The sequence below is a fragment of the Mirounga angustirostris genome, unplaced genomic scaffold (assembly GCF_029215605.1).
Source record: "Mirounga angustirostris isolate CCGP_5_RB_7025 unplaced genomic scaffold, mMirAng1.0.hap1 SCAF_2, whole genome shotgun sequence".
NCBI lineage: Eukaryota > Metazoa > Chordata > Mammalia > Carnivora > Phocidae > Mirounga > Mirounga angustirostris.
In genome coordinates this window covers 107,586,962-107,602,251 of record NW_026991710.1, presented here as the reverse complement: position 1 = coordinate 107,602,251, position 15,290 = coordinate 107,586,962, and the positions used below count along the sequence as shown (strand labels likewise).

The 15,290-nt window shown below is 39.8% G+C and overlaps 2 protein-coding genes across 6 annotated transcripts in view; both read right to left on the bottom strand.

Annotated features, from left to right (window-relative positions):
• Positions 1-15,290, bottom strand: part of JADE1 (jade family PHD finger 1) — a 293,290-nt gene that overhangs the window by 97,706 nt on the left and 180,294 nt on the right. The window lies entirely within an intron of this gene.
• LOC123847540 (FAS-associated factor 2-like) overlaps positions 5,858-15,290 on the bottom strand; it is a 94,314-nt gene continuing 84,881 nt past the window's right edge. The window contains 1 exon segment of the mRNA XM_045879390.3: positions 5,858-9,069. Coding sequence (XP_045735346.2) covers positions 6,539-8,116 — 1,578 coding nt within the window. The 5' untranslated portion in view covers positions 8,117-9,069 and the 3' untranslated portion in view covers positions 5,858-6,538.

The window sequence follows — 15,290 nt, the reverse complement described above, 5'->3', positions numbered from 1 at the left end:
ACTCTAGGAGCACATTACCATGAATTCAATGAACATTTGTTAAGTAACTGTTGGGTTCCAGGCACCATGCTAGGTGCTGGAGATGAAAGCCCCAACAGGGAATCCTGTCTGAACACTGTGCTCAGAGATCCTACAACTAGACTTCCAATGGTGGTTACTTCTGATCAGTTAAAACTATCATTGTAGGGGTGCCTGGGTGGCTCAGTTGTTAAGCGTCTGCCTTTGGCTCAGGTCATGATTCCGGGGTCCTGGGATGGAGCCTAACATCGGGGCTCCTTGCTTGGTGGGAAGCCTGCTTCTCCCTCTCCCACTGCCCCCGCTTGTGTTCCCTCTCTCGCTGTCTCTCTCTCTGTCAAATAAATAAATAAAATCTTAAAAAAAAAAAAAACCAAAAACCTATCATTGTAATTGCATTAGTTGAACTTTGAAGACTGCAAAGGAATGGGTCCACTGTTCTAACATTTAGAAGCTACTGACTATCAGTGTATAATACTGGCCATTTCTCAGCTGCCTTGGAAATCTCTTCAAGTTCCAACTAGTTATTTAGTTATATTATCTACTCAAGGGTGCTAAGGCATCTGTCTTCAACTTTGACAAGCACACTCTGATCAAAGATCTTTTCTGTGTTTAGCAAAAAACTAAAATGAAATGAAAACAAACAAAATAGGGGCACCTGGGTGGCTCAGGGGGCCAAACTAGGGGCATCTCAGTTAAGCATCTGCCTTTGACTTAGGTCATGATCCTGGGGCCCTGGGATCAAGCCCTGAGTCGGGCTTCCTGGGAGTTTGCTTCTCCCTCTCCCTCTGCCTCCTGCCCTACTTGTGTTTGCTCTTTCTCTCTCTATCAGATAAACAAAAAATCTTAAAGAAAAAAAGAAAAAGAAAACAAAATACTTCCCTAGTTAGAAGGGAGGAAAGGAAAGTCTTTTTTTTTATATAGAGAGGGGGATGGAGGAACAAATCAGGGCATATTATAAGGTAGTCCATTGACCACTGACTTCATATCTCTTTCTTGAAGAACAGTTGTGGGGTTTTTTTTTAATATTTTATTTATTTGAGAGAGAGTGTATGCACACGCGAGTGAGTGTGCAGAAGAGAGGGAGGGAGGGAGAGAGAGAGAGAGAGAGAGAGCACCAGTGGTGGGGGGGGAGGGAGAGGGAGAGGGAGAAGCAGAATCCCCACTGAGCAAGGAGCCTGACACAGGGCTCGATCTCAGTGTCCTGAGATCATGATCTGATCCAAAGGCAGATGCTTAACCGACTGAGCCACCCAAGTGCCCCAAGAACAGTTTTGATTTACAGAAAAATTGAGAAGATACACTAAGAGTTCCCACATTGCATCCCCACCCCACACTAAACCGCAAGTTTGCCCTATTAGTGACATCTTACATTAATATGGTACATGTTATAATTAATGAACCAATATTGATACACTATTCATATCTGAAAACCATACTTATTAGATACCCTTAGTTTTTACCTAATGTCCTTTTTCAGTTCCAGGATACCAAATTATATTTTAGTTCTCATGCCTCCTTAGGCTCCTTTGGCTGTAACAGTTCCTCAGACTTTGTTTTTGATGACTTTAACAGTTTTGTGAAATGCTGATCAGGTATATTGTAGGATGCCCTTCTGCTGGAATTCGTCTGATTTTCTTCCTCATGATTAGACTGGGGTTATGGGGTGTTGGTAAGAAGGTCACTGGGTATAGTGCCATTTTCATCACATCATATTAAGGGTACACACTATCAACATGATTTATGACTGCTGTGGCTGCCCTTTATCACCATGCTGAGGCAGTGTCTGTCAGCTTTCTCCACCACAAAGTTACTCTTTGTGTCCCCTTTCCATACTGTCCTCTGCAAGGAAGTCTGTATAGCCCATGCTTAAGGAGTGGGGAGTTATGCTCCCCTCATTATGGGTTAAGTATCTACCCAAATTATTTGGAATTCTGCATACAAACAGATTTATGTCTTCTTTCCCATTTATTAATGGACTCAATCATTTACTTATATTAGTATAGACTCATGGATACTTACATGTTGGGTTATAATCTGATACTAGTTTGTTATTTAGTTGCTTGAGCCGGTCCAAATGTGGCTCTTGTGAGCACTTCAGTTGGCACCTGTGACCCTTTGATAGACACCCAGAAATATAGGGTGGGCTTTTTTGAGCACTTCATGACTCCTTTTTATTCTACACAGGAGTCTTTAATAGTTTCTAATATTGAGATTCAATCAAAAGGAAAGATATTTTTTCAGGCATCTAGTTTAGTTTCTCAAATCTTGTGATGAAGTTGCCCATTATTTTAGGCTCATCCAAAGATATATACACTGTCTCTGCTATGCACCTCCTAGCCCTTTCCCCGCCTGGGCACAGAAAGATGAGTTAGACACGTTCTTCAGTACACGGTACGTTATCATCACCGTTATGTGCAAGTTTCTGCTCTTACTCTACTTATTTATTCTCTTACCCTTAGACTCCATTCCCACTTCCCCTTTCTTCTCCTCCTCCCCCCCGCCCACCCAGAAAACTATTGTAAACTATTGTAAACTATGTACTTAATGTGTATTTTGGCTGTATGTACTTTAGGAAAATGTACAGTGTTTTGTGCTCAGGTATTCTTAAGCAAATGGTGTTCTATTATATATTTCATTCTTTTTTTACTCATCCATATTCTCAATGTCCACACATGTGGCTATGTGTCTATCTTTGCCTTGCTTCTAATTGCTGATTGGTACCCTATATTTCATTTATTCACTCTCCCATATTGTCTCCTACTTTCCACAATCACAAACAACCCTATAACAAACATCCTTACACACACCACTGAATGGATCTATGTGACAGTTTCTTTGAGATGTATACCCGGGAGCAAAACTGCTGGATCCTGGAATACTGTAAACTTAATTTAAGTAAGTAGAGCCAGATTGCTCTCCCAGATTATACTGCCTACACTTCACCAGCACATATCCCACCAATACGAGGCATTAGCTAGCCAAATTTTTTTAGGATAAAAGTTGTAAAGTAATATTTTGTTATTTTCATTTTAATTCCACTAACTACTAGTCACTTTGAGCATCTCTTCACATTCTTCTTGGACTTTGGATTTGCGCTCTTATAAATTGCCAGTTGTAGCCTTTGCCATTTTCCCTTTAAATTTGATGTCATATTGGGGCGCCTGGGTGGCTCAGTTGGTTGAGCGACTGCCTTCGGCTCAGGTCATGATCCTGGAGTCCCTAGATCGAGTCCTGCATCAGGCTCCCTGCTCGGCAGGGAGCCTGCTTCTGCCTCTGACCCTCCCCCCTCTCATGTGCTCTCTCTCTCATTCTCTCTGTCTCAAATAAATAAATAAAATCTTTAAAAAAATAAATTTGATGTCATTTTCTTGTTGACTTGCAAGAGTTCCTTGTTTATTTTAGATACTAATCTCAACAGTTTTAGATAATGCAAATGTCTTCATTCTGCATTGTCATATCTTTACTGTGTTCTTCCTTGAAGAGAAATTCTTAACCTTGATATAATCAAATGCATCAATATTTTACATTTTGAAATCTTGTTTTAAAAGTCATTACCTAGGGGCGCCTGGGTGGCTCAGTCATTAAGCATCTGCCTTCGGCTCAGATCATGATCTCGGGATCCTGGGATCGAGCCCCATGTCGGGCTCTCTGCTCAGCAAAAGCCTGCTTCTCCCTCTCCCATCCCCCCTGCTTGTGTTCCCTCTCTCGCTGTGTCTCTCTCTGTCAAATAAATAAAGTCTTTATTTAAAAAAAAAGTCATTACCTAATGATTACTATCTTTTATAGGTGCACTGATGGCATTGTGGACACACATAGAAAATATGGCCATATTTTTAAAAGTACACTGGGGGCTATAAAGAATAAAATGATAAAAAAATCTTGGATTTGCTTTAAAATAATTTGGTAAAGTAAAAAAAAATGAAAAAAGGGGATAGAAGAAGAAAATATGATAAAAATCTTATTAATTTTAAAATCTGAGTGATGGGGCGCCTGGGTGGCTCAGTCGTTAGGCGTCTGCCTTTGGCTCAGGTCATGATCCCAGAGTGCTGGGATCGAGCCCCATGTCAGGCTCTCTGCTCTGAGGGAAGCCTGCTTCTCCCTCTGTCTCCCACTCCCCCTGCTTCTGTTCCCTCTCTCGCTGTGTCTCTCGCTGTCAAATAAATAAATAAAATCTTTAAAAAAAAAAAAAGATAAATAAATAAAATCTGAGTGATGACTATGTGGAGTTCATTATTCTATTCTACTATTTTTTTTTTAAGTAAGCTCTATGCCCCACATGGGGCTTGAAACTACAACCCAGAGATCAAGCGTCACATGTTCTACCTACTGAGCCAGCCAGACACCCCTGTTCTATTCTACTTTTGATATATTTGGAAATTTTAACATAAAAAAATGAAAAATGAGCTATTTATTTCGCTCGGTCAGGAATAGTTTTCTATATTTTCTTTTATTAGTTTTATACTTCCAACATTCACATTGAGGTCTTTAATCCATGTATGATTTTGGCAGGGATCCAGTTATATATTTCCTTATATATATTAAATATAGAGAACAAGGTTTCCCAAAAACATCTGTTAAATTATCTTCTGTTCATTCTTTTGTGGTACCACAAAATTAACAATAATTATTTGTATACATTGGTATATCTCTATCATCTGCTCTATTCTATTATGTCTAATATGTCCATTCTATTTTATTCCATTCATTGATTTGTTCTTGCACAAATATTATCCTGCCTTTATTACTAAGGCTTTGTTATATTTTAATACTCCTTTATTCTTGTTTTTAAAATTAAGCTGGCTATACATATGTCTTTCCATATAAACTTTAGACCCATTTATTAAGTTCTTAAAAAAAATCTAACTGGTATTTTGATTAGGATTGAACTGAGTTTATAGATACAATTAGAAAGTAATGAGGGGTTTATAGTTATTTCATATGTCTTTTTTTATCACACTGACTTAATAAAGTAATGGTCTTATGTCTCTTGCATTAGAATCTGGCCAATCTATGTTATATGCCTATTAACAAGGTAGTATTTAACTGAATAGTAGTAAAAGGAGATAGAACTAGTTTCAAAACACTGAATGAATAGCAAAGAAATCAGACATCGAGTCATGAAAAGGTATTTGTTAAACTCACAATTATTCTTTTATTTTATTTTATTATGTTATGTTAGTCACCATACATCATTAGTTTCTGATGTAGTGTTCCATGATTCATTGTTTGCGTATAACACCCAGTGCTCCATGCAATACGTGCCCTCCTAATACTCAACACTGGGCTAACGCATCCCCCCATCCCCTCCCCTCTAAAACCCTCAGTTTGTTTCTCAGAGTCCATAGTCTCTCATGGTTCGTCTCCCCCTCCGATTTCCCCCCCTTCATTTTTCCCTTCCCACTTTCTTTTTTAACATATAATGTATTATTTGTTTCAGAGGTACAGGTCTGTGATTCATCAGTCTTACACAATTCACAGCACTCACCATAGCACATATCCTCCCCAGTGTCCCTCACTCAACCCCCCCAACCCTTCCACCCCCCACCACTCCAGCAGCCCTCAGTTTGTTTCCTGAGATTAAGAGTCTCTTATGGTTTGTCTCCCTCTCTGGTTTCATCTTGTTTCACATTTTCCTCCCTTCCCCTATGATCCTCTGTCTTGTTTCTCAAATTCCTCGTATCAGTAAGATCACATGATACTTGTCTTTCTCTGATTGACTTATTTCGCTTAGCATAATACCTTCTAGTTCCATCCACGTCATTGCAAATGGCAAGAGTTCGTGTTTTTTGATGGCTGCATAATATTCCATTGTGTGTGTGTGTGTGTGTGTGTGTGTATCACATCTTCTTTTTTTTTTTTAAGCACAAACCAGCCCAGGGCACCTTTATTACAGTCTTGTGGGCTAAGGAACCCAGGGCATGAATTCATGGGCTTAAGAATTGGCTCTTATCAAATAAAGTTAAGGAAAAAAAACACCTATGTCAGCCTCATTCCTTTGGTCATTACAAAGCAACAGAAAACATTTGGAAGTTATTTATAAATTGTGGGAAGTTCAAGGAACATCTCTGTTCTGTGCCTTCTCTTCCCTCTCTTCTCCGGTGGTGGAAGAAGCAAGTCTTCAGGAGATGCTGCAGTAGCTGGATAATGGAGGTTTTTTCACTTTTATTTTCCATAAAAGCAGGAACGAACGAGAACTAGTGGGAATGTCCCCTTCCACAGTAGGGACAATGACTGGGTTGGAGGCGAACAGTCTCCTTTCGTTGGAAGGTGCTTGGTGCAGAAGCAGTAGGGGAGGGTGGGCTTGACAGCGGAAACGTTCATTGCTGACCTCGCGCGCGCACACACAGGTGGTGACTCTTTTAGGCAGCATGGTTTCTGATCCTTCCTTAGGATGCAGCAGTCTTTTAAAAAAATATATTGTATTATAATAATAATAATATGAATTTCTCTCTCTTGTTTTGTTTTTGTTTTTCCATTTCCTTTAGGGATTAGGGTAGGAGGGGAGAGGAAGAAAAAAGTGTCATTCATCTGTTAGGTCCTGAACAAAGAGAACTTCTGTGTGGCTGAGTCCTGCTTCCTGCAGCGTGGGGGGGTTGGGCCACTCCTCTGAAGGGATACAGGGCAGCACCCTCCGGGGAGAGTTGGCTTCAATCTGAAAGTTTTCTGGGCTTTCTTTCAAGGAAAATAAGAAGTCGTGGATTACTGTTAGAGACTGTGAGAAGTGGAATCGTCTCTCTACTCGAGAACCATTGGGTAATTTGAAAATGATCTTGACACTTTCAGGGTCATCAAGGGAAGGCTCCCGGGGCAGGCTCTCCAACTTCCTTTCCTTTTCCTCTTGTAAATTCCGCCGCCGTCTCTCTTCTGTCAACTTCTGCTGTTGCATCTCCTCCTCCTTCCGCCGCTTCCGCTCCCGCTCCTCTCGTTTCTTCCTTTCTTTCTCCTGGTCAGCCCTGAGAGAGGCCGGATAGGCCTCATCCTGCTGTTGTTTCAACACCTGGGTCTGGTTTCGTTCTTCCCTGTCAAGCCGTTCTGACACCAGGTAAGTCTGGTTTGCATCCATGATAAATGTCAGCTGGTTAATGAGATCATCGGGTTGAATGAGGCCTTCTAGCCATCCCACCACAGTCATTCTCCCATCCTTCAGCATAATCATGGCCAGGAATGGGTAGGTGTTCTCTCGTAAAGCCTGTGAGACCCTGTATCCCTCAGGTTTATTTGTGGAGCATGCCCAGAAGAGCATCCTAGTGTTTATTAGGGAAATAACTTCAGGTGCACAGAGTGTGTTGCAACAGAACTCATCAGAGTCCTGGTGATCATCTCCATGAAGATAAAGCAAAAGGAAGTGAAGCTCCCACTTGGCATCATTGAGTGCCTGGCTGTACGTTCCCTGGTAGAAGACAGGGTGTGCCCTCCCATATTTCTCTTCAAAAGAGTGCATAAATGAAACAATGTCCCCAACGGGGTCAGTGACCCGGCTGCGAGGGTCAGGCCATATAAAACGCAGAGCAAACCTAAATATATCAAGTAATGTGTAATAGGTAAACTGGAATGGAAGCATTATCAAGTAATAACCCCATCCAAGCAGCCCCCTTGGTTGTGGTCTCGAGACAACATAACTGCAGATCCTGTGGTCAGCTGTATTAACTTGCACGGGTCAGGATGGAGGTGGTACACCTTCTTGCTCATTCAATCAGTCCTGTACAGCAGCCTCTATGTTCCAGTTATGCTGTTCCAAGGTATGGTGACATTGATCCATAGATTCTATGCCAGTCAGATCCTGAAACTGCAGCAGCTTCTCTGTCTGCTCCTGGGTTAGATCCCGCTCCTCAGGCGCTACCATTTTGCCACCACCTCTAGGCTTCTGACCCGTCGGCACCATCACCCCATACCACATCTTCTTTATCCATTCATCTGTTGATGGACATCTTGGCTCTTTCCATAGTTTGGCTACTGTGGACATTGCTGCTATAAACATTGGGGTGCACGTACCCCTTCGGATCACTATATTTTTATCTTTGTGGTAAATACCCAGTAGTACAATTGCTGGGTCGTAGGGTAGCTCTATTTTCAACCTTTTGAGGAACCTCCATACCATTTTTCAGAGTGACTGCACCAGCTTGCATTCCCACCAACAGTATAGGAGGGTTCCCCTTTCTCCGCATCCTCGCCAATATCTGTCGTTTCCTGACTTGTTAATTTTAGCCATTCTGACTGGTGTGAGGTGGTATCTCATTGAGGTTTTGATTTGGATTTCCCTGATGCCTAGTGATGTTGAACACTTTTTCATGTGTCTGTTGGCCATTTGGATGTCCTCTTTCCAGAAATCTCTGTTCATGTCTTCTGCCGATTTCTTGATTGGATTATTTGTTCTTTGGGTGTTGAGTTTAATAAGTTCTTTACAGATTTTGGATACTAGCCCTTTATCTGATATGCCATTTGCAAATATCTTCTCCCATTCTGTCAGTTGTCTTTTGGTTTTGTTGACTGTTTCCTTTGCTGTGCAAAAACTTTTTTTCTTGATGAAATCCCAATAGTTCATTTTGGCCCTTGCTTCCCTTGCCTTTGGTGCTGTGTTTAGGAAGAAGTTGCTGTGGCTGAGGTCAAAGAGGTGGCAGCCTGTGTTCTACTCAAAGATTTTGTTGGATTCCTGTCTCACATTTAGGCCTTTCATCCATTTTGAGTCTATTTTTGTGTGTGGTGTAAGGAAATGGTCTAGTTTCATTCTTCTGCATGTAGCTGTCCAAATTTTCCCAACACCATTTGTTGAGGAGACTGCCTTTTTTCCATTGGACATTCTTTCCTGCTCTGTCAAAGATTAGTTGACCATAGAGTTGAGGGTCCATTTCTGGACTCTCTATTCTGTTCCATTGATCTATGTGTCTGTTTTTGTGCCAGTACCATACTGTCTTGATGATTACAGCTTTGTAATAGAGCTTGAAGCCCGGAATTGTGATGCCACCAACTTTGGTTTTCTTTGTCAACATTCCTCTGGCTATGCGGGGTCTTTTCTTGTTCCATACGAATTTTAGGATTATTTGTTCCATTTCTCTGAAAAAAGTTGATGGTATTTTGATAGGGATTGCATTAAATATGTAGATTGCTCTAGGTAGCATAGACATTTTCACAATATTTGTTCTTCCAGTCCATAGGCATGGAACGTTTTTCCATTTCTTTGTGTCCTCCTCAATTTCTTTCATGAGTATTCTATATAAACTCACAATTATTCTTGGTGCTATGCTAAATTTTGTACCCAAAAAAGACATAAGTGCATATGTTACATCAGTTGGAGGCTTACATTTAAATGGGCAACATTGAATGGATAAACACATACAAGATTTAGCACAATAAGAACTAAACTAGTTAGTGAATAGACTAATGTAATTCCGGCATACAAAAGTGCAGAGCAAATGCATATCAAGGGTGAGAAATGGGAGCGTGGGAAGAGAGAGGATAGAGAGCACCTAGGTAGAGAAAGTGTTAGAAGATAATCAGGATTTATTGTTGCCTAAAAACAACGTTGTAAAAAGTGTGCAAAATAGACTATCACATGTGTGAAAAAAGTTTATCTATACATTGTTTTTCTTGTATATATTTAAAATATCTCTGAAAGGATACACAAAATCTAATAACATTGGTTGTTTGCAGAAGTGGGAATGGGTGGTTTGGAATGGGAACAGAGAGGGAGAAAGATTGCTTACTGTATACACTTTTAAATTGTTAAAAAATTGGATTATGTAAATTATCTATTTAAAATTTTTAAAAATTAAGCTTAAAAAGTTAATGGGTCAGAAAAAAATTTCCAGAATATTTATAATATTAAATAGGAAAAACAGGCATGAATGCATACACATACATCAAAATAATTTTGTACCAACAGAGGGAAAGATGGTGGCAGAATAGGAGGAGCCTAGGCTTGCCTAGTCCCACGAATACAACTATAACTATCATATCATCCTAAATATCCCAGAAATCAATCTGAAGTCGGGCAAAACAAACTCCACAACTAAAGTTTGAGTAGAAGCCACTCAAGGAAGTAAGTGTGGAGACATGACTTGGGAGACAAATGGACTGTGCTCACTGTGGTGGGGAAGGAGCTACAGTCACAGAGAAGGGTGAGAGACAGACTCTCACACAGGGGAATGAATGCGCAGGGAAAACAAATCCCCGTAGCAATTGGCTTGGAAAGCAAAAGGACCTGAATTTTGTGAGTTCTTGCAATGAGTGGGGTTTAAAGCCTGGAGTTTTAAGGGTCAGTGTGCTTGGCTCTGGGATAGCTCAGAGGACATTGGGGCTGGAGAAGAGGCAGGGCAAACAGCCCACAGACTTACAGTATGGAAACAAAGATCTGAAGAGCTCCTGCAGCACACAGTGGAGAGGTTAGTTGTTCATCTCAGAGCATGTCCCAGAGAGGCAGCATTTATGGAGAAACCCCTCCAGAAACAAAGGACCTGGAATGTGCCATTTCACACACACACACACACACACACACACACACACACACACCTCCCCCACCCACACCACCCCCACTGGCCTCTCAGCATTAGCACAGAGTCACATGGGAACCAGCACAATACCCACACTTGTTACCTAAGTTGCTTACACCAAGACTCATGGCCCACACTTCAGGGGAACTACCCTTTCCAGTCATGTTCGCCTCAGTCCCAGCATAGTGGTTTCCCTCCCCCAGAAGACTGGTCCAAACCCCTACCAACATTAGACCACTTTCAGGCCAGGGATCAAACACTGCCCACAACAGGCAAAGAGAGCCTCTGCAGATGACTATCCTGAAAAATAAAGCAACCAGGACACAACAGGAAAGCACATGCAGCACAAACTGGAGACACCCCAGGAAGTGCCAGGCCCTAGGGAACAGGGGACCCTAAAGTGCAGGGCACTATAGGACCTCTTCTTTATAAAGCCATTACCCTCAAGAACAGGAGACATAGCTGACTTTCCGAACACAGAGAAACAGGCACAGAGACTTAGACAAAATGAGAAGACAAGGGAATTTGTCCCAGATGAATGAACAGGACAAGGCCACAGCAAGAGATTTAAGTGAAATAGATATAAGTAACATGTCTGATGGAAAATTTAAAGCAATGATCATAAGGATACTCACTGGACTTGAGAAAGAAGTGGAGGACATCAATGAGACCATTACACAGAGATAAGAAATAACATTGCAGAGATAAAAGTTTCAATAAACAAAATGACAAACACACTTGATGGAATGAACTGCAGGTTGGAAGAAGCAGAGGAATGAATTAGTGACCTAGAAGACAGAGTAATGGAAAGTAATCAAGCTGAAAAAAAGAATTATGCAAAATGAGAATATACTTAGGGAACTCAGTGACTCCATCAAACATAATAACATTCGTACAATAGGAGTCCCAGAAGAAGAGAGAAAGGGGGCAGATAATTTATTTAAAGAAATAATACCTGGGGATGCCTGGGTGGCTCAGTTGGTTAAGCATCTGCCTTCAGCTCATGTCATGATCTCAGGGTCCTGGATCAAGCCCCTTGTCTTCTCCCTCTCCCTCTGCCTCCCCACTCCTGCTTGTGCGCTTTCTCTCTCTCCCTCTCTCTCAAATAAATAAGTAAAAACTTAAAAAAAAAAAAAAAAGAAAAAAGAATACCTGAAAACTTCCCTAATCTAGGGAAGGAGACAGATATCCAGATCCAGGAAGCACAGAAAACCCCCAAAAAAATCAACAAAATCAGATCCATACCAAGACATATTGTAATTAAAATGGCAAAATATAATGATAAAAAATATTAAAAGCATCAAGACAAAACCAGACAGTTACATACAAAGAAAAGTCCAAAAGGTATCAGCAGATTTTTCAGCAGAAATTTTCCAAGCCAGAAAGCAGTGGCATGATACATTCAAAGTGCTAAATGGGAAAAACCTGCAGCCAAGAATACTCTATCTAGCAAGGCTATCACTGAGAATAGAAGGACAGATAAAGAGTTTCCCAGACAAACAAAAACTAAAGGAGTTCATGACCACTAACCCAGCTCTGCAAAAAATATTAAAGGGGACTCTCTGAGTGGAAGGGAGAGGCCAAAAATGACAATGTGAAGTTAGGAAACACAAAAGAAGTAAAATGAATATTTCTGTAAAAAATCAGTCAAGGAATTCACAAAATAAAAAGATGTAAAATATGACACCTTATACCTAAAATGTGTGGAGGAGAGGAGTAAAGAATAGGTTCAAACTTAAACAACCTTCAACTTAATATAGACTGCTATATGCAGAGGCCATATACAAACCTGATGGTTACCACAAATCAAAAACCACCAATAAATTTGCAAAGAATAAAGAAAAAGAAATCCAAATATATCACTAAAGAAAACCAGCAAACCATTAAAGAGAGAAACACAAGAATCAGAGAGAAAATCTTCAGAAACAACCACAAAACAAGAATTAAAATAGCAATAAGTATATATCTATCAAATAGAAAATCAACAAGGAAACAATGGCTTTGAATGACACACTGGACCAGATGGATTTTTTTTTTTAATGATTTTATTTATTGGGACACCCATATCGGGCTCCCTGCTCCGCGGGATGTCTGCTTCTCCCTCTCCCACTCCCCCTGCTTGTGTTCCCTCTCTCGCTGTGTCTCTTTCTGTCAAATAAATAAATAAAATCTTTAAAAAAAATAAAAATAAAAAAATAAAGATTTTATTTATTTATTTGACAGAGAGAGAGAGAGAGCACAAGTGCTGGGAGTGGCAGGCAAAGGGTGAGGGAGAAGCAGACTCCCTGCTGAGCAAGGAGCCTGACATGGGGCTCGATCCCAGGACCCTGGGATCATGACCAGAGCTAAACGCAGATGCTTAACCTACTGAGCCACCCAGGCATCCCTGCACAAGATGGATTTAACAGATATATTCAGAACATTCCATTGTAAAACAGCAGAATACACATTTTTTTCAAGTGCACATGGAACATTCTCCAGAATAAATCACATATTAGGCCACAAAACAAGGCTCAACATATTAAGAAAGATTGCAGTCATACCATGGATCTTTTCTGACCACAATGCTGTGAAACTAGAAGTCAACAACAAGAACAAAATTTGGAAAGACCACAAATACATGGAAGTTAAATAACATGCTACTAAACAATGAATGGGTCAACCAGGAAATATAGTAGAAATAAAAAATTACATGGAAACAAATGAAAATGAAAACAGAATGGTTCAAAACCTTTGGGATGCAGTAAATGCAGTTCTAAGAGGGAAGTTTAGAGCAATACAGACCTACTTCAAGAAGCAAAAAAAATCTCAAATAAACAACCTAAACTTCACCTAAAGGAGCTAGAAAAAGAACAGCAAACAAAACCTAAAGCCAACAGAAGGAAAGAAATAGTAAAGATTAGAGCAGAAATAAATGATATAGAAACTAAAAAACCCCAATAGAACAGATCAATGAAACCAGGAGTTAGTTCTTTGAAAAAAAAAAAAACAATAAAATTGCTAAATCTCTTGCCAGACTTATCAAGCAGAAAAAAAAAATGACTCAAGTAAATAAAATCACAAATGAAAGAGGAAAAATAACAATAAACACCACAGAAATACACATAAGCGTAAGAGAATATTATGAAAAACTATATGCCAACAAATTGGACAACTAGAAGAAATGGATAAATTCCTAGAAACATACAACCTACCAACTGAAACAGGAAGAAATAGAAAATTTGACCAGACTGATTACCAGCAAAGAAATTGAATCAGTAATCAAAACCTCCCAAGAAACAAAAGTCCAGGACCAGATGGCTTCACAGGCAAATTCTACCAAACATTTAAAGAAGGTGCCTATTCTTTTCAAATTATTCCAAAAAATAGAAGAGGAAGGAAAACTTCCAAATTCATTCTATAAGGCTAGCATTACCCTGATACCAAAACCTGATAAAGACTCCACTGAAAAGAACTACAGGCCACTGTCTCTGATGAACATAGATGCAGAAATCCTCAACAAAATTCTAGCAAACCAAATCCAACAAGACATTGAAAAAAATCATTCACCATGATCAAGTGGGAATTATTGCTGGTTGCAAGCATGTTTCAATATTCAGAAATGAATCAATGTGATACATCACATCAATAAGACAAAGGAGAAGAAACATGATCTTTTCAATAGATGTAAAAAAACGCATTTAACAGAGTACAACATCCATTCATGATAAAAACCCTCAACAAAGTAGGTTTAGAAGGAACATAACTCAATATAATAAAGGCCATATACAAAAAACCCACAGTTAATATCATCCTCAATGGGGAAAAACTGAGAGGCCTTCCCCTAGGGTCAAGGATGTCCACTCTTACCACTTTAATTCAACATAGTCCTAGAAGTCCTAGCCACAGCAATCAGACAACAAAAAGAAATAAAAGCATCCAAATCAGCAAGGAAGAAGTAAAATTCACTATTTGCAGATGATGTAACACTCTATATAGAAACCCCAAAAGATTCTACCAAAAAAAATACTGGAACTAAAAAAAATGAATTCAGTAAAGTCACGGTATGCAAAATCAATGTACAGAAATCTGTTGCATTTCTATACACTAACAACGAAGCAGCAGGAAAAGAAATTAAGAAAACAATCCCTTTTACAATTGCACAAAAATAATAAGATATCTAGAAATAAACCTAAGCAAGGAGGTGAAAGACCTATACTCTGAAAACTATGAAACACTGATGAAGGAAATTAAAGATGATGGAAAGACATTCCATGCTCATGTACTGGAAGAACAAATAATGTTGGGGCACCTGGGTGGCTCAATCAGTTAAGTGTCTGACTCTTGGTTTCGGCTCAGGTCATGATCTCAGGGTCGTGAGATTGAGCCCCTCCTTGGGCTGCATACTCAGTGTGGAGTCTGCTTGAAATTCTCTCCTTCTCTCTCCCCTCTGCCCCTCTTCCCCCCTCCCTAAAATAAAAGAAAAAATAATGTTAAAATGTCTATACAACCCAAAGCAATCTGTAAATTTAATGCAATCCCTATCAAAATACCAACAGCATTTTTCACAGAGCTAGAACAAACAATCCGAAAATTTATATGGAACCACAAAAGACCCCAAATAGCCTAAGCAGTCTTGTAAAAGAAAAGCAAAGCTGGAGGCATCGCAATCCTAAACTTCAAGTTATATTACAAAGCTGTAGTGATCAAAACAGTATGGAACCGGCACAAAAACAGACACATAGATCAATGGAACAGAATAGAGAGCCCAGAAATGGACCCTCAACTCTATGGTCAACTCATTTT